This window comes from Piliocolobus tephrosceles, chromosome 7 (genome assembly GCF_002776525.5).
Source record: "Piliocolobus tephrosceles isolate RC106 chromosome 7, ASM277652v3, whole genome shotgun sequence".
Classification (NCBI taxonomy): Eukaryota; Metazoa; Chordata; class Mammalia; order Primates; family Cercopithecidae; genus Piliocolobus; species Piliocolobus tephrosceles.
Window position 1 is genome coordinate 47,161,101 of NC_045440.1, and position 21,011 is coordinate 47,182,111.

The 21,011-nt window shown below is 42.1% G+C and overlaps 1 protein-coding gene across 9 annotated transcripts in view; it reads left to right on the forward strand.

Moving 5' to 3' along the window:
* Positions 1–21,011, forward strand: part of LOC113219520 (DNA repair-scaffolding protein) — a 457,358-nt gene that overhangs the window by 401,796 nt on the left and 34,551 nt on the right. For all 9 annotated transcript variants that reach the window (XM_026456190.2, XM_026456189.1, XM_026456192.1 and 6 more), the window contains 3 exons: positions 17,941–18,028; positions 19,259–19,402; positions 19,494–19,553. In XM_026456190.2, the coding sequence (XP_026311975.1) occupies positions 17,941–18,028; positions 19,259–19,402; positions 19,494–19,553 (292 nt within the window). The remainder of the gene's footprint in view (positions 1–17,940; positions 18,029–19,258; positions 19,403–19,493; positions 19,554–21,011) is intronic.

Below are 21,011 nucleotides of genomic sequence, written 5' to 3' on the forward strand. Positions count from 1 at the left end.
TGTCTAAAAAAAAAAAAAAAAAAAAAGGAAAATAACTACAGATATTTCATAAGTTCAGTTGGAAAAGAATAGTTTCTCAATGAAACTTCTGGGCATAATTCCACATATATCAAAAAGGTATAACATAAGGAATAGGGGCTCAAAAAGGAAATGCCAGTTATTATTAACCTTGGCCAGTAAGGCTATTTTGGGGGAAATAAGAACATGGATTTGCTTATTAAAATGGGCACCCCTCTAAACCAGCCATCACTTTTGTCTTTCAGTGGAAGATCTCTTATCCTTAAGATAAGAATCCTGATTTTTATGTCTACTCTATGTAATCTACTTTCACTATTAATGGGAGTGGAAATCAAGAGTGATTAAAGCATGCAAAGGGAAGACAAGGGACTGTGATCAGGCTTGGAACACCCATCTGTTTGATCATAGGAAGGAGGATGAATGAGAACCGCAAACCATCTGAGAGATTCTGTTTGAACTGTGTAGGCTAAGCATTAACCATTCCCAGCATTCCTGCCCTGAGTACCTAGCCTTCTACTACTGAAGCTAAAACTATTTAAAACTTTTGGACTGTACTTACCACTACTCAACAGAAAGAAGTTCACATTATTGTCAATTAGATAAAAATTCTGCTTTGACTACAGTCTTCTGTATGTTGCTATGGCTTCACTTACTCATTTAACAAACAGCACCTTAGCAATGGCATGTGAAGTCATAGCTCCTGCCCTCAAGGCGTTTACACTCCAGAGAGCAGCAGGTTAATAACACTTTTGCTGGAGTGGGTGAACATCCCCTTCATCTGCTTTGGTCAGCAGGGGAGGAGCCCTTTGGCTAGGACTCATAAGTTCGAGTTTCTAGGCAGAGGCCTGTGGGAAAGCACTCAGAGTAAAATGACCTTACCCTCCACCCATAAACTTATTTCCCCAGTACAAGTTGAGCATCCCTTTTCTGAAATGCTTAGGACTAGGAGTGTTTCAAATTTCCATTTTTTATGAATTTTGAAATATGTGCATTATACTTAGTGGTTGAGCATCCCTAATGGGAAAATATGAAATCCAAAATACTCCAAAGAGCATTTCCTTTGAGTGTCACATAAGTGCCCAAAAAGTTTTGAATTTCAGATTAGGGATACTCAATTTGGTTAGACCATCTTTTGACCAAAAATAGGCTGCTGTTCAGGGCCAAGTGTTATTTTTGTATCCTCTATAGCAGTTAGCACAGTGTTCAGTAAAACCCAGTTTGGCCAGGCATAGGGACTCAAACACCTGTAATTCCAGCACTTTGGGTAGCTGAGGCAGGCGGATCATGAGGTCAGGAGATCGAAGCCATCCTGGGTAACACAGTGAAACCCTGTCTATACTAAAAATACAAAAAATTAGCTGGGCATAGTGACGCATGCCTATAGTCCCAGCTACTCGGGAGGCTGAGGTAGGAAGAATTACTTGAACCCAGGAAGCAGAGGTTGCAGTGAACCAAGATCACACCACTCCACTCCAGCCTGGGTGACACAACAAGACTCCGTCTCAAAAAAAAAAAAAACCTGATTAATAAATGATGAAATCTGAACCTAACAAACTGTTAAAACTTTTTCTTGGCTATAAAAACAAATTTTTTAGAAGTGTTCTCAAAAGTGACTTTATTCTTCCTCCCTCACTCCACTACCTACTCCCACATGACCAAGGGACACAGTATAACCGAGTTAGCTCTGAATTATTTGACTGTGTGGGCCAGGCTTACTCAAGGGAACTTACTGGTTTAAAAAAAAAAAAAAAAAAAAAAAAAACTTCTAGGAGCATCCTGATCACTGAGGGGAGACAGCTGTGATTCAGCATTGATTCACAGCTCTGGCTTTAGAATCCATATATCTTGGTTAATACATTGGTTCTTAAACTTGCTGGTTGATTGGTACTAATCCCATCCTTAGTTATCAACAAGGATAAATCTACTTCCGAAAGTTGTTAGGAGAATTTAATGAGATCACATTCATAGAAGTACCTTGTGCAGTGTAAACTAGCATGTAAGAAGTTGCTTTTCCCTTCTTCCTCAGACTTTTTCTTTCTACTTAACTGAAAAAGTAGAAATCCAGCCAGCACTGACCCAAGACTTTGTTGTCTTGTTTTTACAAACAAAATGGGTAGAAGAAAGAAATCAGAAGTAATTTAGAAAAATGATACAGTTTGAAAGTATTCCATGTTCTTCCCAAGGAAGAATATAAATCATCCAGTTGGACATTGCTAGGCATTGTCAATAACCCAATAATGGGAAAGAATGGATAATGAAGCCAGTGGGATTTGTACAGAGAGATTTAGTTTAAAACGGGGATAAAAGAAACCAAATGGGCCATATGCACTGGCTCATGCCTATAATCCCAGCGCTTTGAGAGACCAAGGCAGGTGGATCACCTGAGGTCAGAGATTCAAGACCAGCCTGGCCAACGTGGTGAAACCCCGTCTCTACTGAAAATACAAAAAATTAGCCAGGCTTGGTGGCAGGAGCCTGTAATCCCAGCTACTTGGGAAAGTGAGGCAGGAGAATCGCTTGAACTCTGGAGGCAGAGGTTGCAGTGAGCCAAGATCGCACCATTGCACTCCAACCTGGGCAACAAGAGCTAAACTCTGTCTCAAAAAAAGAAACAAAATAAAACAAAACAAAAACAAATGGAAGGTCAGCTGATATGACAGCATAAAAACATACCACTTATCCCTCCAGGTTAGTAATTTAACTAGTTAACTTATCTTGTACCACAGTAAGTCTAGAATTCAGTAAATGGGCAGGGTTTTGTTTTATTCTTTTTTTAATCATTTCTTGTCTTAAAAATATTTCTCCCACCCTACCCCTCACTGTCCTTCCTACCACAGAAATCATAATCATCTACCAGTAAGAGGTCAGTGATTTTATTTTCTTTATTTTTTTGAGACAGAGTCTCACTTTGTTGCCCAGGCTGGAGTGCAGTGGTGGAGGCCAGTGGTTTTAAGACTTTCAGTTTTTGATTTTTGTTTTGTTTTTTTTTATCTCTGCTCACTTCAACCTCCACCTCCCGGGTTCAAGCGATTCTCCTGCCTCAGCCTCCTGAATATCTGGGACTACAGGTGCACATCACCACCCCGAATATCTGGGACTACAGGTGCACACCACCACACTCAGCTAATTTTTGTATTTTTATTAGAAACGGGGTTTCACCATGTTGGCCAGTATGGTCTTGATCTCTTGACCTCGTGATCTGCCCACTTCAGCCTCCCAAAGTGCTAGGATAACAGGTGTGAGCCACCACACCTGGCCCTGTTTTTATTTAATATAAATGTGTTCAGGCATGATGGCTCATACCTGTAATCCCAGCACTTTGGGAGACCAAGGCAAGAGGATCACTTGGGCACAGGAATTCAAGGCCAGCCTAGGTAACATCTCGAGACCTGTCTATACACAAGGAAAGGGAGGGAGGGAAGGAAGGGAGGAGAGAGAAGGGAAGGGGAAGGAGAAGCTTACAAAACAAAGTATGGGAAGTTGTTTGTTCTGGAAGATGGATGAGTTGGGCCACCATGGCTCCCCACCCAGCTCCTTAGGAGTCCAGCAGCATAGTCTGAAAGCATCTGTTGTGGATTAATTGCTCATAAAAACATTTCACATATTCCATAGTTGTTCTTCTTTCTTCCTCTCGGGTTAATAGCTTGCGGCAGTAGTTGTTATCATGGGGACACTGGGTAGCAGTATGATTCAGAGGCAGAATAGAAATGTTCCTGTTAATCTCAAATAAAAACTCCAAATACTTACTTTAAATATGCTATTATTAGCTGAATTCTCAAAATTGGAAAATCTTACAGATTTGAATTTTGGAAAAAACACTTAAATCTTTATAATTTACCAAGAAAATCTCTCTGTTAATATGGGATGCTGAAAGTGACAAGAAAAGAAAGCTTGAGTTTCGCTAGAGTCACTCTATTCTTTTCGTTTTACCTTCAAACTAGGTAATAAATTAGATCGTGGTATTTATTTTTTAGATAAGACCCTGAAGTTCACTGACATTAAGTAATTTGGATCCCTGTATGTGAGCTGGGTCTCAAGACAGGTCCACCAAATTCCAAAGTCTGATTTTCGGTACTACAGCTGACATTTAATTACTTCCAGTTTTAGGAGAATTCATTTCTATAAATTTCTTGTTTGTTTTATAGTTATAACCCCTGGCCCTCAAAACAAAAATCTGATTATTTCTTGTCAGTGATGTTGATATTAATTTAGATTCTTGGTATTTTCCACTGTTTTTGTTAAACAACAGCAATAAACTATACTAGGATTGTCTTGAGTAACCAGGAAGAGTATTAAATCCATTTAAATCCATAGTAAATAATTACACTGCCTGCTTTTGGTTTAGTTAGTGTTCTTTTTTTTTTTTTTTTTTTTTTTGCCGTTTACTTAGATACTTATTAACAAAAATTATCAGCTGTTAAAAAAGGTTAGTGCAAAAGTAATTGCGGTTTTTGCCATTACTTTTAATATCATTACTTTTAGTTTTCATTACTGTTAAATGAAAGCAAGATAATTTACTTCTCTTTCTCAAGACACCAACAACGGGGTGGGTTGTGATGAAGCCGTTGAACCTGGACCATACATTTGTAAAAGGCCTCAGATTAGGACTTTCAGTATGATCCGTAAATGCAATAGTAATATAGCCACTGTTTTTGTTGGTTGTTGTTGTTCACATAACTAACATAAATTATAACAACAATTTAATAATCTCTCTTTTATCTTTTACCCACTGGATATTTACCCCAGTAAGTAAGCTTTCACATCTTTCTCCATGAATGTAGACGTATCTATAAACAAAAAGATATGGTTTGCCTTTTTCACTTAATTTCACCAGGATGTCCCTCTCTTGATAGATACTCAGGTTGTTTCTGGTTTTTAACACTTCAAAGCAGTGCTGCAACACACTTCCTTGTGTATCTCTGTCTGTATCTCCTTTATTTATTGAGCTTATATTTTAACCTTCTTTACTGTGAAATATAACAAGCATATGAAAGATGGCATAATTGTAGATTGTAACAAATAATAAGTGAATAAATAAAGCTCACTAACAAACCCACCACTGTAATTCAATAAACATGGCGGGTATCCAAAAGCCACCTGCTGCCCCCACCCCAATCCTAAAGATCTTCACACTTCTGAAATTTCTTCCATGTGTTTCTTTGCAGTTATACTACTTTTTATACATCTTTAAAAAATATATTTAGGTTGGGCACGGTGGCTCACGCCTGTAATTCCAGCACTTCAGGAGGCCAAGACAGGAGGATCGCTTGAGGCCAGGAGTTCGAGACCAGCCTGGGCATCATAGGCCTTATCTCTATAAAAAATAAAAAACTACTCTAGGGAAAACAGAAGAACCCTCCTGATTCTCTACTTTGTACCCACAAACATTTTTTTAAAAAGAATTCATTCTAAACAAATAAAAATAAAAAATAAAAAACTAGCCGAGTTTGATGGTGCACACTTGTAGTCCTAGCTACTTGGGAGGCTGAGGTGGGAGAATCACTGAGTGACAGATTGAGACCTGGCTATCAAAAAAAAAAAAAAAAAATGTGTGTATGTGTGCGCATATAGGTTTACCTGTTTTTGAACTTTATGGAAACAGCATCATGCTGGCACATTCTTTGTGTTTTGCTTTTTTTGCTCACTAGAGATGCCGCGGCCCCAGATGCACACAAAAGGACCCTGATGTGGGGGCCCCTTACAGAGGAGGACTGGAGACAACATAGTGTTAAACCAATAAACCTTGTAAGATTCATCTGTCTATTGCAGGTAGCTCCGGTTTATTCATTTTCATTCCATTTTATGCATTTACCACAATCTCTTTCTTCATGCAGTTGTTCTAGGCATTTCCGGTCACTGCTGGCAGGAGCAGGAGTCCCTGCTGTGTATCCCCTAGGGCACAGGTGTGCACGTCGTGGGGGTGGGGTGTTCCTAACCTTCAATGGATAATGCTAAACTGTCTTCCAGAAGCGGAGTTCAGCTTCCATTCCTGTTAGCATAGTAGAGCTCCTGCTCCATTACTTGGTACACTTAGGTGTCCTCGTTATCTTTTTTCCCAACTGCATTTTTTTCAGCCTGGTAGGTCTGTAGTGGAATTCACTGTGGTTTAAATTCCAGCTCCTGATTACTGCTGAGGCTGAGAGCCTTTTGCTGTGTATTGCTATTTGTGTTTCCACTTTGATGAAGTGCTGTTCAAGTCTTTTGTTTATTTTTCTTTGGGGGTTTTGAGTGTTATATATTTTGAGTAGTAGTCCTTCATTGGTTGTATATAATTTATGTGTTGTAGGTGGCTTGTCTTTTTATCAGCAGAAGTACCGATTTTTGGAGGGGGAGCAGATAGCATTGCCAAAGTGGGACTGCCTGAACAGAGTATGTAACTGGACTTGTTTTCATGACCCACAGGCAGGGCCCCAGGAGGCATTAAGTGTCTTTGAAATGGCTTCTGGACCCATAGCTCTCCCGGGTTGGTTGGGTTACCTTTAACCAGAACACTCCCAGCAGAGGCTATGGGTCTGTGTCTCCCTCAGGTAAAATGAGATTAACTTGAGCACCAAGGGAAACAGTCTAGAGCTACCGTTTGTCGTAGGCCAGTTAGGCCTGTTTTGTATGATCTTCAAAATAAGTCTCAGAAGCAGATATTATTTTACCCACTTCACAGATGAGGAGCTTGAAGCTCATCAGGAATAAAGATTTTACCCTGTGCCATACAACTGGAAAGTAGGAAAGTGGGGTTAAAGATCACTTTCACATGGCTCCCAAGCAAATTCTGCATCCATTCTGGCAACTTGAAGCATAGCGTAGCTTCATGGTACTGGGCACCTTGCTGGGGAGGCATCGGAACAGAGTCCACACCAGATGTCTGACTGTGACATAAGCCACAGCCCCTTCCCCTCCGCAACTCTCTGTGACTGGGGGTGGCGTGGGAGCTCTGATGAAGCACACTCCAGTGCCGGCCGTGGCACACTGCAGGCTGCTTACTGATTAGGTTGAAGCCTGGTTGCTCCATAAAGGATATTTTGTTGTTTTTCTCTTCACTATTTGGCACGTCAGTGTAAATTATTTTAATAGGACTCACAGTTTCAGTCTTTGAAGCATTATGAGGGGAAGCTACATGATGTGTGAATTTAAGATAATAGGATGAATTGTAAGGAGACAAGGGTTTTTGTTAAGTATCAGAGCACACTTGTAATATTTGGTTAAAAAAAAAAACTTATGTGTCCATAAGAGATATGGGTTGACAGATTTTGTGTGGAAGTGTGGGTTTTTCCACCTCCACGCTGGTGAGTGCGTGGATCATGTGAGGCTTTTGGAATAATACCACCAGGACAGAAGAGAGAACTGTTTGCAGAGTTGCAGATAGCAACATGTTTCAGGAGCTCTTCATTTCCTGTGAAGTTGAGTGTGTGTGTGTGTGTGTGTGTGTGTGTGTGTAATTTCCTGATGAAGTAGAAGTGTGTAAAGAACATTGTTTTTACAAAGTTTCTAAATTATACTACTTAATAATTTTATGTCCCCAATCTTGAGTCAAGAGTTGATTAGGAGGATTTTTTTTCTTTATATATATTATTAGTTTTATATTACATATATATAATATATATATATATTATTTTTAATGCCCTGTCTTTAACAAAAGACATTTTTAAATATAACTAGCAGGCTGCGCACGGTGGCTCACGCCTGGAATCCCAACACTTTGGGAGGCTGAGACGGGCACATCACTTGAGGCCAAAAGTTCAAGACCAGCCTTGCCAACATGGAGAAACTCCATCTCTACTGAAAATACAAAAATTAGCCAGGCATGGTGGCACATGCCTGTAGTTGCAGCTACTTTGGACGCTGAGGCAGGACAATCCACTTGAACCTAGGAGGCGGAGGTTGCAGTGAGCCAAGATCACACCATTGCACTCCAGCCTGGGTGACAAGACGAGATTCCGTCTCAAAAAATAAAAAAACTAGCAGATGTCCTGTAAAATGTGAGACATTCCAGAGTTACAAAGTTATCTTATATAATTATATAAATTTAAGCAGAGATTCAAAGGAATCATGCAAAGGGCTTAATTTCAGATGTGTGTTTTAATTTCCTTCTTTCAGTTTCTCCAGCTAGCTACGATCTGAAAAATATCTTGCTGGCCGGGTGCAGTGGCTCATGCCTGTAATCCCAGCACTTTTGGAGGCCGAGGAGAGCAGATTGCTTGAGGTCAGGAGTTTGAATCCATCCTGAGCAACATGGCAAAACCCCATCTCTACTAAAAATACAAAAATTAGCCCTGTGTGGTAGTGCACTCCTGTAATCCCAGCTACTAGGAGCCCGAGACACGAGAATCACTTAAACCTGGGAGGCGGAGGTTGCGGTGAGCCAAGATTGCGCCACTGCACTGCAGCCTGGGCAACAGAGCAAGACTCCATCTCAAAAAAAGAAAAGAAAAGAAACAGAGAGAGGGAAGGAGGGAGGGAGAGAGAGAGGGAGGGAGGGAGGGAGACAGAGAAGGAAAGAAAGAAAAAAGAAAAGAAAAAGAAAAATTATCTTTCTGAAATTCAGTGAACTTGATTTGGAAATGTTTCGTAAGTTCCCACATCTATACGGTATTCATAGGATATTCTTAGCAGAGATATATCTCTGGAGTCAGAATGCCTGATCAGATTCCCTTCCTGGCTGTCCCACCACGGTGATTGAAGGGCTGCTCCAGGACACACCAGAAGTATTACTGAAATACTGCCTCATGGTGTGCATTTTACTGTTCCACAATATCTTATGTCATAGAAGAGGGTTTAAGTATGAAATTCACATGGCCACAGTTTTATATAGATGTGGAAACCCAAGGAAATATTTTTCTTTGTATTCTAAGCCATGTTCTCCTGTGCTGCCACAAACCCTGGGCCCAGCACAGGTACTGTCTCTGTCCTCTGAAGAGCCACAGTGCAGGGCTGTCTTGTCTGGTGCTCAAGACCCGCTCCTGTGGCTTAGCAGGGCCAACAGGCACACCAGGGGTTACATGGAACTAATGTTCCACTAGCTTGACTTAGGAAAAGGAAGTGCAGCCACTCCAAAAGTAGAGTGCTGAAGCCACTGGGTTCACTCCCAGCCCTGTGCTGCTCCTGGACTCTGTGTCAGCTTTCCAGTGAAGATAACAGGACTACTCTTTTATTGCAGAAGTCCCCAGCTTTTCATTTCCTGGAAACTTTGAGATTAGTTTGAGTGGGGGCTTTGAGGAAAGAGAAGAAAGATAATATTTATAGCAAAATCATTAAGCAGAGGTGAAGAAAGTATAGCAATGGATGTATTTCAGGTTAGGTTTAGTGGTCTCCTGATTAGAGGCCCCTGTCTTAAGTTAATAACACTTTTTAAATAACAGCTTGACTGAGACATAATTTACATATCCTAAAATTTACCCTTTTTAAAATGTACGAATCATTGGTTTTTATTTTACTCACAAAGTTGTGCAACCAGCACCCTAATTCTGGCACATTTTCATCACCTCAGACAGAAACCTAGTACCTTCAGCAGGAGCTCTGCACTTCCCCTCCCCTGGCAGCCACTCCTCTACTTTCCATCTCTGTGGATTTGCCTGTTCTGGACGTTTCCTGTCAGCGGAACCATACAGATGTAACCTTTGGTGTCTGGTGTCTTTCACTTTAGCAGAATGTTTTTAAGGTCTATCCATGATGTAACGTGTATCAGAATTTCCTTTTTTTTTTTTTTTTTTTTTTTTTTTTGAGACCGAGTTTCTCTCTTGTTGCCCAGGCTGGAGTGCAATGGTGCCATCTCAGCTCACTGCGACCTCTACCTCCTGGGTTCAAGCGATTTTCCTGCCTCAGCCTCCAGAGTAGCTGGGATTACAGGTGCACACCACCACGTCCAGCTAATTCGAACTCCTGACCTCTAGTGACCCACCTGCCTCATCCTCCCAAAGCGCTGGGATTATAGGCGTGAGCCTCCGCACCCGGCCAGAATTTCATTCTTTTTCTGGTTGAATATTTCATGACATAGATACATCAAATTTATCCATTCAACAGTTGATGGACATTTGGGTTGTTTCTACTTTCTGGGTATCTTGAATAATCCTGCTGCGAACATTCATATGCAAGTTTCTGTGTGGATGTAAGTTCCAGTTCTCTTGGATAGACAGCAAAGAGATGAATGGCTGGATTGCTGCCACACAGTTTTCCAGAGTAATGGCCTCATTTTACCATCCCACCAGCCTAATGGTACATTTTAATCACTGCAAATCTAATCTTGTGGCCGGGCGCGGTGGCTCAAGCCTGTAATCCCAGCACTTTGGGAGGCCGAGACGGGTGGATCACGAGGTCAGGAGATCGAGACCCTCCTGGCTAACACGGTGAAACCCCGTCTCTACTAAAAAATACAAAAAATTAGCCGGGCGAGGTGGTGGGCGCCTGTGGTCCCAGCCACTCGGGAGGCTGAGGCAGGAGAATGGCGTGAACCCAGGAGGCAGAGGTTGCGGTGAGCTGAGATCCGGCCACTGCACTCTAGCCTGGGCGACAGAGCAAGACTCCGTCTCAAAAAAAAAAAAAAAAAAAAAAAAAAAAAAAAATCTAATCTTGTTAGAGTCTCAAGGTTTCCATGGCTCCTGCCAGTTTGTTCATGATCTCTTGAGTTATTTGTTGCTGTCTACCTAGCAGAACAAACCTTGTTGGAGGAAATCCATTTCAGTATCGAGGCAAAAGTTTAATTCACTCAGGGTTGTTTTTTGTGTATATAAGGGTGACATAAAAGGAGATAAGCTGTCTTCTGGAAGGCATTATTTTTACTTCTTAATTATATACCTAAACTGTATCTCCAACTAGCCTAGAGTTTAATATTAAATGAATGAAATGAACAAGGGAATTCAGGTTAAAGAAATTTATCAGAAGCCATGGGTTTCTTACAGAAGAAATCAGGGCTCATGAAAAGTTCTCAGACTGAAGCATTGAAGGACACTTGTGATATGTGGCAGGTGCTGGCATTGCTGAAATGCCATGTGTCCTCACTGTGCAGTACTGGCTGGTGGGATTAAAGAGTCTTGCCGGCCCTGCTAGCTAGCATGCCAGATTCATGGCCTCATGCCATGCCAGTGTTATGCGCCTCCCAGGAACCAGACTCATCTAGGCACTGGGATTCCACAGAGAACAGATACACAGAGCCTGCCCTCAGGAGGTTCACATTCTCGTGAGGACACAAAACAGGCAGCACTAACTAAACTAGAGGATCTCGGTGGTGACCAGCCCTGGAACAGAGGGTGAGGTGGGGCAGAGGCACCTCGGAGTGGCATCAGGGGTGACTTCTCTGCCTCTTCTCACCTATGCCCTTGTACAAAACCCAACAGTGATTGTTACAGGAAGTGCCTCTTCAAGACTGCTCGGCCTTTGCTGTTTTCTTTGGCACCGATGTGACATTCATGTAGTGGGAGCCACAGCAGTGCCAAGAGCCCTTCTCAGAGGTGGACCTCCAGGGTGGGAGTGTGGGAGGCTGGCCCTAGCCCCAGGAGCCACATGAAGAGCTCCTTTCCGGTCCAGAGAGACTTCCTCAGAGTCTCCACAGGTCTTTCTCAACACTGCACGTTGGTCTGCTCCTAAAACTACTATTTTTATGTTGAGTGTGGAGCCACAGGAAAGAATGGAGTTATAGGAAGTGTTACATTCTTTATAAATAACACACATGCATTGACCTAATTTTACAATGAATGGGAAGTTACCTTTGCAACTCAAAATAGGACTCCTATCTAAGTTTATTGGACACTATTAATAATGATTCATCAGCAAATAGGAAATTGTTTCTTAGACTGCATTGAGATTATATCTTAAAATACAGCCTACCAGATATGTCTGAAGTCTGTTGTCTCTGGCATGTAGAGACCCTGCTGTGTCGGGGAAGATGTGTAGTGTGTGGCCAGCACTGGGGAGGAAAGGGAGACAGTCAGAGAGGTGAGACAATCTAAAGAACAGGACCATGTAAAAGACAAGCAGGGAGGAAAGAAACAAATAAAAATGAATGAGGGCTGGCCAGTCATGATGGCTGACAACTATAATCCTAGCACTTTGGGAGGCCAAGGCAGGAGGATCACTTGAGGCCAAACATTTGAGACCAGTCTGGGAAACATAGTGAAACCCCATCTGTACGAAAAATTTAAAAAATTAGCTAGGAATAGTGGTACATACCTGTAGTCCTAGCTACTTGGGAGGCTAAGGCTAGAGGATTGCTTGAACCCAGGAGGTCACACCACTGCACTCCAGCCTGGGTGACAGAGCAAGACTCTATCTCCAAGAAATATATGTATTTGGTGTGTGTGTGTGTGTGTGTGTGTGTGTGTGTGTGTGTGTGTAATATAAAAAAGTAATGAGGGCCCAAAGAGGTTTTTTTAAAAAAATATGTTACTCAGTGTTTACCTTATTAGAAATTAAAACTGAAAAAGATTTAACACATTGATTTACCTAAAAGCATCTATAATCAACCCATTATATGATGACCTAAATAACATTTTTTATGAAAAATATTTCCTAAAACACAAAAACAAATATTTAGCGATGAGAGTTGCATTGCCCTGTATTTTGCAGGTCTCTTCACTGGTTGAACAGGAGATGATGGATTATCATCTGTGCTCCGCCTACAATCTGTTGTAATATCACACATCATGGGCCTCTAGAAAATAACACTGTACACTCATGAGAGAATGGAAGTAAGAAAGAAAAATAAAGGCTTGGCAGAAAACAGTTTTGGCCTTGTAGGCTGCCTGAAAGGCTCTCGGAACCTCCAGCGACCCCCAGACCCCACTTTAAGAATGACTGGTCTAAAGTATTCCACTGTCCAAATGAACTCTCTTGGAGAGGTATGAGTTCTACAACAGTGACAGGTACAGAGAAGTTAGCAGCAACATGACAAATTTTAAGAACATTTTATACCCAAAATACTTGCTTGGTTAAAAAAAAAAAATGATTCCAAGCTCTGTGAGGATGAGTCCATCATGGGCCAGGTGCTTCCTTGTTATCTCTCCGTTTTCTGTTGTCCACAGCACCATTGTGGCTTAAATCTCCTAAAGCAAATTCCACTCTATCCACACCCAAAAGAAAGTGGTTCAGGCAGTTTTAAATTGCCCTGTGAAGATTTGAGAGTTAGCTGGATGAGACAGTATCAGATGGAAAAAATAACCCCTGAAGTAACTTAGAGAATAGGTAAGCAAATTGATAATATCAGCTAATGTTCCGGTGCGCAAACAAGATTTTCCATATTTACTTTCTTCCGGTGGACTGAAGTATGGAAATCTTGGTTACCTTTACTTTGAATGGTTGGTTTTCCAAATGACATTTGTCATCTACCAGTCAAGATAATTAATACCAGCTATAATGAGGCCAGAGGAAGTAGATCATTTGCCGCACCAAAATATCCATAAAATGTGTGTAGAAATATGTAAATTTAGCATTGTTTCCATGGCAGTGAGGCGAGAACTCTGCTTCCTTCCTCTGTTGTGTATTTCTTAGACTTCTCTTGGGCGTGGTGCCACTCCCACTCTCTTCTTGGTCTGCCGACGATTTCCATTGCCCCAGGACTTGCCCCATCCTCACTTCTGAGCTCATACGTGATACTGGGGCTGCCTTTTTAGGAATTCAGGAAATGGAGGTACCCAGTTAAAGTTATCTGCACCTGTGTAGCTTACTCATTTCCATGCACCTTTCTTGTCGCAGGATGGGAAACCTTGGCTCTAGTTTACTCAGGAGAAACATCTGTCCTTTGAGATCACTTCTGACTCTTGAACTGAATTTGTAAATTTTTTCTGAAGATGGTCTCAAGTTGGTTCTCTTCCTTTGTGGTTTGTTTTCTACTTAGATTTTGACAGCTTCCAAAATATGTTAACAACAACAGAATTCAGGCAAGAACATTGATTTTTTTTTTTCATTCTAAGAAATAAGTTAACTTTGCTTCGTGTAAATATCTCCATCTGTTTATTCCTAATCCTTTATAATGTTTAGAGTATTTTTTTCTCTCTCAAGGATCTAGTAATTACTAAAACAACAAATTTGAAAATGTTTTTAAAATTAAAGTTAGTGGCTCTGTCTTTGTAAATTTTTCGTTACGAATACATTGGAAATAGCACCAGAGAGCACTTTGTAACACAAAAAGTCTTCAGTCAGGCAAACTCACCTGTCAGCCTGCAGAAGGCACTTATCGCAGATGGCTGACTGTTTCTAGCACCCCATGCTGCCATGCTCGCATAGAAAGGTGTCTGCTTCACCACCCACACCTAACACTGGAGACTTTGGAACCATCTTTCCTCCTCAAACAGAGGCACATGTCAGCGAGGGACAGCAGCAGCACTAGGAATTAGAGAATCACAGAATCCTACAAGGGAGGAAGATGAAGCTGAGAGAGATTTGGAATTTCCACTGTAGAAGGTGGACAGTATCCTCTCTATCCAAGTCTGTGGCCAGCATTCTTCTGAGCAAATGCACATCACCCGCAGTGTCATGGGGTTGGAGTGTGCAGGTTCAGCCCTGGAGGACGTGAGTTGGCAGGACCCCCTTCTGCATACCAGTCATCTCCAGTACAGCTGAGTCTCAACCTTTCCATGGGGCCCTCATGAGATGTAAATGATGTGGTGCCCCCATCCTTACTCTGTCTCTCTTGAGGGGTGTCTCCAAGGGCTTTTTTATAAGTGAGAACATGTTCTTAGAAAGTGCCTGTTACACTTCATTGACTAGTCACATGTCAGGTTGGCCTTGCTTTAAAGAATGTGGAAGACTCGAAAACAGTCTTAGGGTTGGCCTCAGTGAGCCATGATTGTGCCACTCCAGCCTGTATTACAGAGCAAGAGACCCTGTTAAAAAAGAAAAAGAAAATAAAAAACACTTAGTATTTATTTTTCTGTTAAATATAATTTTCATTATGGTAAAATAACGTACTATAAAATTTACAATTTCAACCATTTTAAGTATAACTTGGTAGATATAACTTTAACATGTGTATAGATCTTGATATCTTTCCACTTAAAAAGTACACTGGTTACTATAATAAAAACATAGCGCTGAAAGTCTTTCAGGTTCCTGAGCATGACTTTAGGAAAGCTCTTATTGGGTCCCGCCAGGCCTCCTACCTCCCTCCTCCCGCCTCCAGGAGCAGCTGCGTGTTCTACAGCCTGTGCATGCAGGTGGGTCTGCCGCAGCCCCCAAGTGAGTGCACAGAGGAGGCTCCCAGGCTGTCCCCGTTCCCTGCCTGTGCCATGTGCCATGCTGTCACCTTCCTTCGCATGTTCTGCACCACTCCCCAGCCCTCTTCTCGCTGCTCTTCAAATACAGCCGATTTTTAGAGGTCAGATGAACTGTGACTGAGTGTGATGGGAAACATGGCTCTCCCTTCAGTGATGGGTAGCTGAGTTGACCTCCACCCATGCTCTCTGGGAGTCTTGTGGGAGCTGCTGGGAGAGCTGCTGACCACTGCAGAGCCTGCCAAACTGGGGACCTGGTGGGTAGGACAGCTGGCCCTGCTTCTCTCCTTGTCTGCTCCACAGACTTTTGTTGTCACAGATTAATGACCAAAATTTGTCTACAGACTCATTTTATCCAATCTATAAATTAAGGTATACCCCAAGAAATTTATTCCAACATAATGATGTTATCAAATCATAAGTATAATGAATTAATCTGTATGTCCCCTTTTTCTCTAAACATTTACTTTACATTTTAAACTTTTTAAATAAAAAATGTTTATTAATTTTTGAAAAGACAGACTTATGGTAGCCACTCCCCTGTCAGACTGTTTGTTTCTTAAACATTTTTAAAGGATCACTTTTTTAAAAGAATGTTTCCTGTGTAACCAAATGAATAGTAAAGAATGAATTGCAGTGGGAGGAACAATACACTTTTTAACTGTGCCAAAAGTGAGTTTCTGCACCAAGTCTATGCCCAGCAGAAGCGGGAGTCATTTGAATGTGTTAGCTGGCCTCAGACAACTCTGCTTCACAAGGCAACAGTGGCCATCCAAACCATTATCTATTTTAAAAATAGTTTTTAAAAACAGTGGAGAAGCTGATTTTTTATGAGACTAAGCATTTTATTTAACTCATAGCCATTCTTCAGCTAAGCATCGTGCATTAAGTATAAATGTATAATATATCTAAACTTTTTTAATTAGCTGGTACCATCCTCTAAATAAAAGTCATTAAATTCAAATAGAACTTTCCTATGGCTGTGTGCTTCTCGAACAGCATTTCTCAAAGAGAATTCCAAGGGAACACTAGTTTCTCAGGACATTGTTAGTGATGACACCAAAAAGGGTTTCATGGTTATAAATGGGAGAAGCTTTAGTTTAAAACAGTATGCCACAGGTGCCTTTTACACGGAGCTCTCCAGGCCCTCTGCCATGTCCAGTCCCACTGTAGCGTGTTAGGGTCCTGCCAGCCACAGATGCACCACACAGCAACAGGCAGGGAGTTCTGTTCTCATGGGTTACACTTCACAGAACACTTTTTGGGAAACTCCAAAATTTTAGGAAAATTGATAAGCACTCTGTCACTATCTGGAAAGGGTTGTTTATTTTTCTATACTGTATAAAGACCTTTTTTTACACTCATCTTTTATCATACCCTAATTTTACTCGGTTTCTTCACAGAGTAACACTAGGATTAAAATTCTGTCTTAAACTGGGCAGATTTTTGAGCAAAAAACAGCATAAAAGTTTATGGCTTTAGCAATGACAATACTGGTAACTATAGTAATATCATCATGTGTTGGATACTCACTCTGAGTATAGAAACCCTAGTAGGTGCTGCACATATGTTCTTTACTTCCTTTACTCCTTGCAATAATGCCAACAGCAACCCCCAGTTTCCCAGAAGGGCTGATGTAAGATCCAAGCATTTTCTCAAGGTCTCACAGTGTATGAAAGGCAGAGCTTAAGCAAGATGGGTTTCTTGACTCCAGGAGCCCTGCTGTTTCCCATCTCTGTTAACAAGGGGCTCAGGTAAAGGTTAGAGCCAGGGCTCGGAAGTGCAATCAGATCTAAGGTGAGAACCATATAACTGAAATCATAACAGTGTTGTCCTTTTGTGTCCTTCTATATATTTTACTTCAGATAACTTTTCTTTTTTGTGTGTGTGACGGAATTTGGCTCTTGTTGCCTAGCTGTAGTGCAATGACGTGATCTCGGCTCACTGCAACCTCCGCCTACCAGGTTCAAGAGATTCTCCTGCCTCAGCCTCCCGAGTAGCTGGGATTATAGGCATCTGCCACCATGCCTGGCTAATTTTTGTATTTTTAGTAGAGACAGGGTTTCACCGTGTTGGCCAGGCTGGTCCCGAACTGCTGACCTCAGGTGAGCCATCCACCTCAGCCTCCCAAAGTGCTGGGATGTAGGCGTGAGCCACCACACCCAGCTCAGATAACTTTTCTTACATGTAATACATATCTGTTTGGGGAAAATATACAAAATACCCAATCCAAAGGAAGAAAGTAAATATCACCTCCAAACTCTACTCAGATAACCACTAAAAACATTCTTATAGGCTTCAGTCTTTTCCTTTGGCTTAACATATATATATAGATGCATGCATAGATACACATACACACACACACACACACACACACACAGAGTGAGAGAGTTAATTTGTTGCCTGCTTTTTTCTTAGCAGGGTATCACAAATGTGTTTCCATGTCCATAAATATTTTCTTTGTAACCATTTCAGTGACTGTATAATATTTCACTGTGTGGATGGATCCTAATTTAGTAAGCAAGTTCCTGTTGTGCAGTTGGTTTCTCACAGTGTCTGTCCATCTGTCTGTGTGCCTTCTTTCTTCCCCATCTGAATTGCCACACATCTCGAATTGTAGTTCCATGGCCTTAGGCATCAGAGGCTGTTAAGCATTCCACCAGCTCACTGGCCTAGTACTCAGTAAGGGATGTCTGATGATTAATACTGTTAACTTTCCTTGTTCCAGGACAGCGGGGATTTTTAGTTTGATTGACACCCTATGGCCCCCAGCGATACCTCTGAAAACACCTGGCCGTGACCAGCCCTGTGAAGAGGTAAGCCTAGCACTGGAAAAACTTCCCCAGTTGCGGACTACTCCATGCCAAGTGCTAAGCCAGGCATCATCACTGCCACCCACATGGTCTATGTCCCCCACTCCAGTGGCAACAAGGAGCCCCCGTGCAGCCAGTTCCTTTGTGGTGACGCATGAATATGAGCCAGGATTGGGATTCAGGTCCCTGGAGACCAAGCTCTGGCTGCCTTCCCTACTGTGCTGCACAACATTTTCTTGAAGTTAACTTATGATGAATGCGTAAACCACAACCCTTATATACTGTTGGAGCAATTGGGGTCTCAGCCTCATACTAAAGCAAACATATAGAATTTTTCCCACGAACTTCTAGTCACTCATAGAACCAACATTCAGTTACCAATTGGAGCAGGAACTCAATACAATCCATAGACATTCGTACAACATCCTGGGTAGCCAGGAACTTCCATTGCACTGCTTGTCTATGATAGTGTCTCAGAAGAAGCAAAATGGATGAAAAGTGTTCCCTCCTCTCCCTCCTGAACCTTTTCCAGCAGGTTAACCAGCTGCTGCTTTGGGCCAGAGCTCCCAAAACAACTGAGGCTGTCTTCCTTAGGTTGTGGCTGACATCTTAGTAGTGCTAAGTCTGTGACCCTGTACTGTGCCAAACAGCATAGTAGTTGTCAAAACACACGGTGGCTCATGCCTGTAATCCCAGCATTTGGGAGGCCGAGCCAGGCGGATCACCTGAGGTCGAGAGTTTGAGACCAGCCTGACCAACATGGAGAAACCCCGTCTCTACTGAAAATACAAAATTACCTAGGCATTGTGGCGCTTGGCTGCAATCCCAGCTACCCGGGAGGCTGAGGCAGAAGAATCACTTGAACCCAGGAGGCGGAGGTTGCAGTGAGCCGAGATGGCGCCATTGCAATCCAGCCAACAAGAGCAAAACTCTGTCTCAAAAAACAAAAAAAAAAGCCATTTCTAGATTACTTAAGGGGAAGTAATTTCTAGATGATATTTTCAGTATAACCTGAAAGATTTCTGAAATGAAATCTTGAATTAATAGGTTCATAAGTATGGAAGTTCTTATACTTGGTCCCAGAAGTAAACAATGCAATCCATTCCTTGTATAGCATTCCAGAGAGAGGATGCATCTGTAAGCGAGTATGTATATATTAAAGAGGAGATTTTAATCATGTGCTTGAGTCTTTTAACAATACATTCACCTTCTGGTTTTGCCTCATGTAAACAGGTAAAAACTCATCTGCCTCCACCAGCCTTATGTTACATCCTCACAGCTCATCCAAATCTGGGACAAATTGATATAATTGACGGAGACCCCATTTATAAGCTTTACCAGCCTCCAGTTGCCCGCTGCTTAAGAGACATTATCCAGGTAATGTTTTTGTTTCTAACAAGTTATTTAGGTATTAGCTGTGTCTGTGTGCTTTGTGTAATGCTGCCAACCTTTTCTAATTCCTTTCCAGATGAATAATCTTGGTACCCGTTGCAGTTTCTATGCCAGGGTGATTTACCAAAGACCACAGGTAATAATCTGTCTCAGTATCTCAGTCTGTCTCTCAATCTCTCAGCCTCTCTCTCTCTCTCCCTTTCTCTCTCTCTCTCTCTCTCTCTCTCACACACACACACACACACACACACACACACACACACGGTGTTAGAGGTTTGTTAAAGGGCAATCTCCTTTGGAAATTAATAGATTGCCAAAACAGAAGAGCGTTTTTAAAGTCCAGTTAAGTATGACCCGTATACTGAAGTGGTAGTAAATCCATTTCTTTTACAGGTGCAGACTACCAGCCACTGTGCTAAGCACTGGGGTATAAGACACCCAGGTACAACCCTGTCCCCAAAGCTTCTCAACCCAGTAATTTTCATTCTTTCCTGACACTTAGGCAGGTTGAAGAAAGGAAAGAGATGCAGAAACTTCATTTATGTGGTGGAAATGGTAATCTCAGGATTGAGCTCAGCTACTTCTGGGAACTTTTAGAGCCTTCGAAACTGAAAGCCCTCCCATACCACCTCCGTGGTCCCTATGAGGCCTCGGGCTATTCTAGGGTGCAGCGGCCTAGAGGAGCTTGCTGTCAATCAGCTAGGAGTAGAGGAGGGAAGGAGACCTGCTTGCCAGTTTGAATGCATGGACTACATTCTGCAAGAAACCTCTGCTGGCCCTTACCTTATGGAGGAATATCCATGTATATCTAATCATCCAAGAGGGATTGAGAACATCCTATTTGTTAAACTCTTATCCACTCATAGGCAATGTGCACTGGGTGCATCTGCCATGGTGCAGGAGAGAGTGAGTGCCCCACACATTGCCTCCTTGAGGGTGTGTATAAGTGGAGCAAACCAGGCCCCAGATGCCTGCACTCACCTGGGCCGTCAGTGGATCACCAGCTACCAGCCAGGCCAGAATACCCAGGAATTGCCTAGCAAGGCATCTCAAGGGAGGGCAGGAGGCTGGCACCTCAGCCAGCAACCTCGGCCAGGTGCCCCAGTGCACCTTGAGTCAGGGGACAGTGGTGGGGGTGGACCAGGGGCTATCTTCTAATCATACTATGCCTGGTTATCAAGATCTGACACTCACACCCCTCACTTTTCTTTTTGCTGATGAAATATGCTAAAGTACACCCAGACCTTGTGCCATTTCCTCTTACATGCTTGTTATGAATCTCTACAAAGCATTCATGCTTGCATACAACCCAATTCAGCTGCCTGGTTTTGGAGCCTTTCTCTTCTGCTTAAGTTATCCAGAGTTATTTTCTGTTGTGCATTTATTTTGAACAAATTCTTTGCATTTCTCTGAACATTCTTAGACAGTGGAAGAACAAGAGAGTGACTAAAAGAATATGTTTCTTAACTTCTAGTCAAGTTCTTGATGAGTTGCATATATACGAGTATCATTAAATCATTGTTACCACAAGCATGTTAAATCAGCTCCTCTTCCATCTGCATCAGGAGTAGTGGGCAGACTGTTTCTGTAAAGA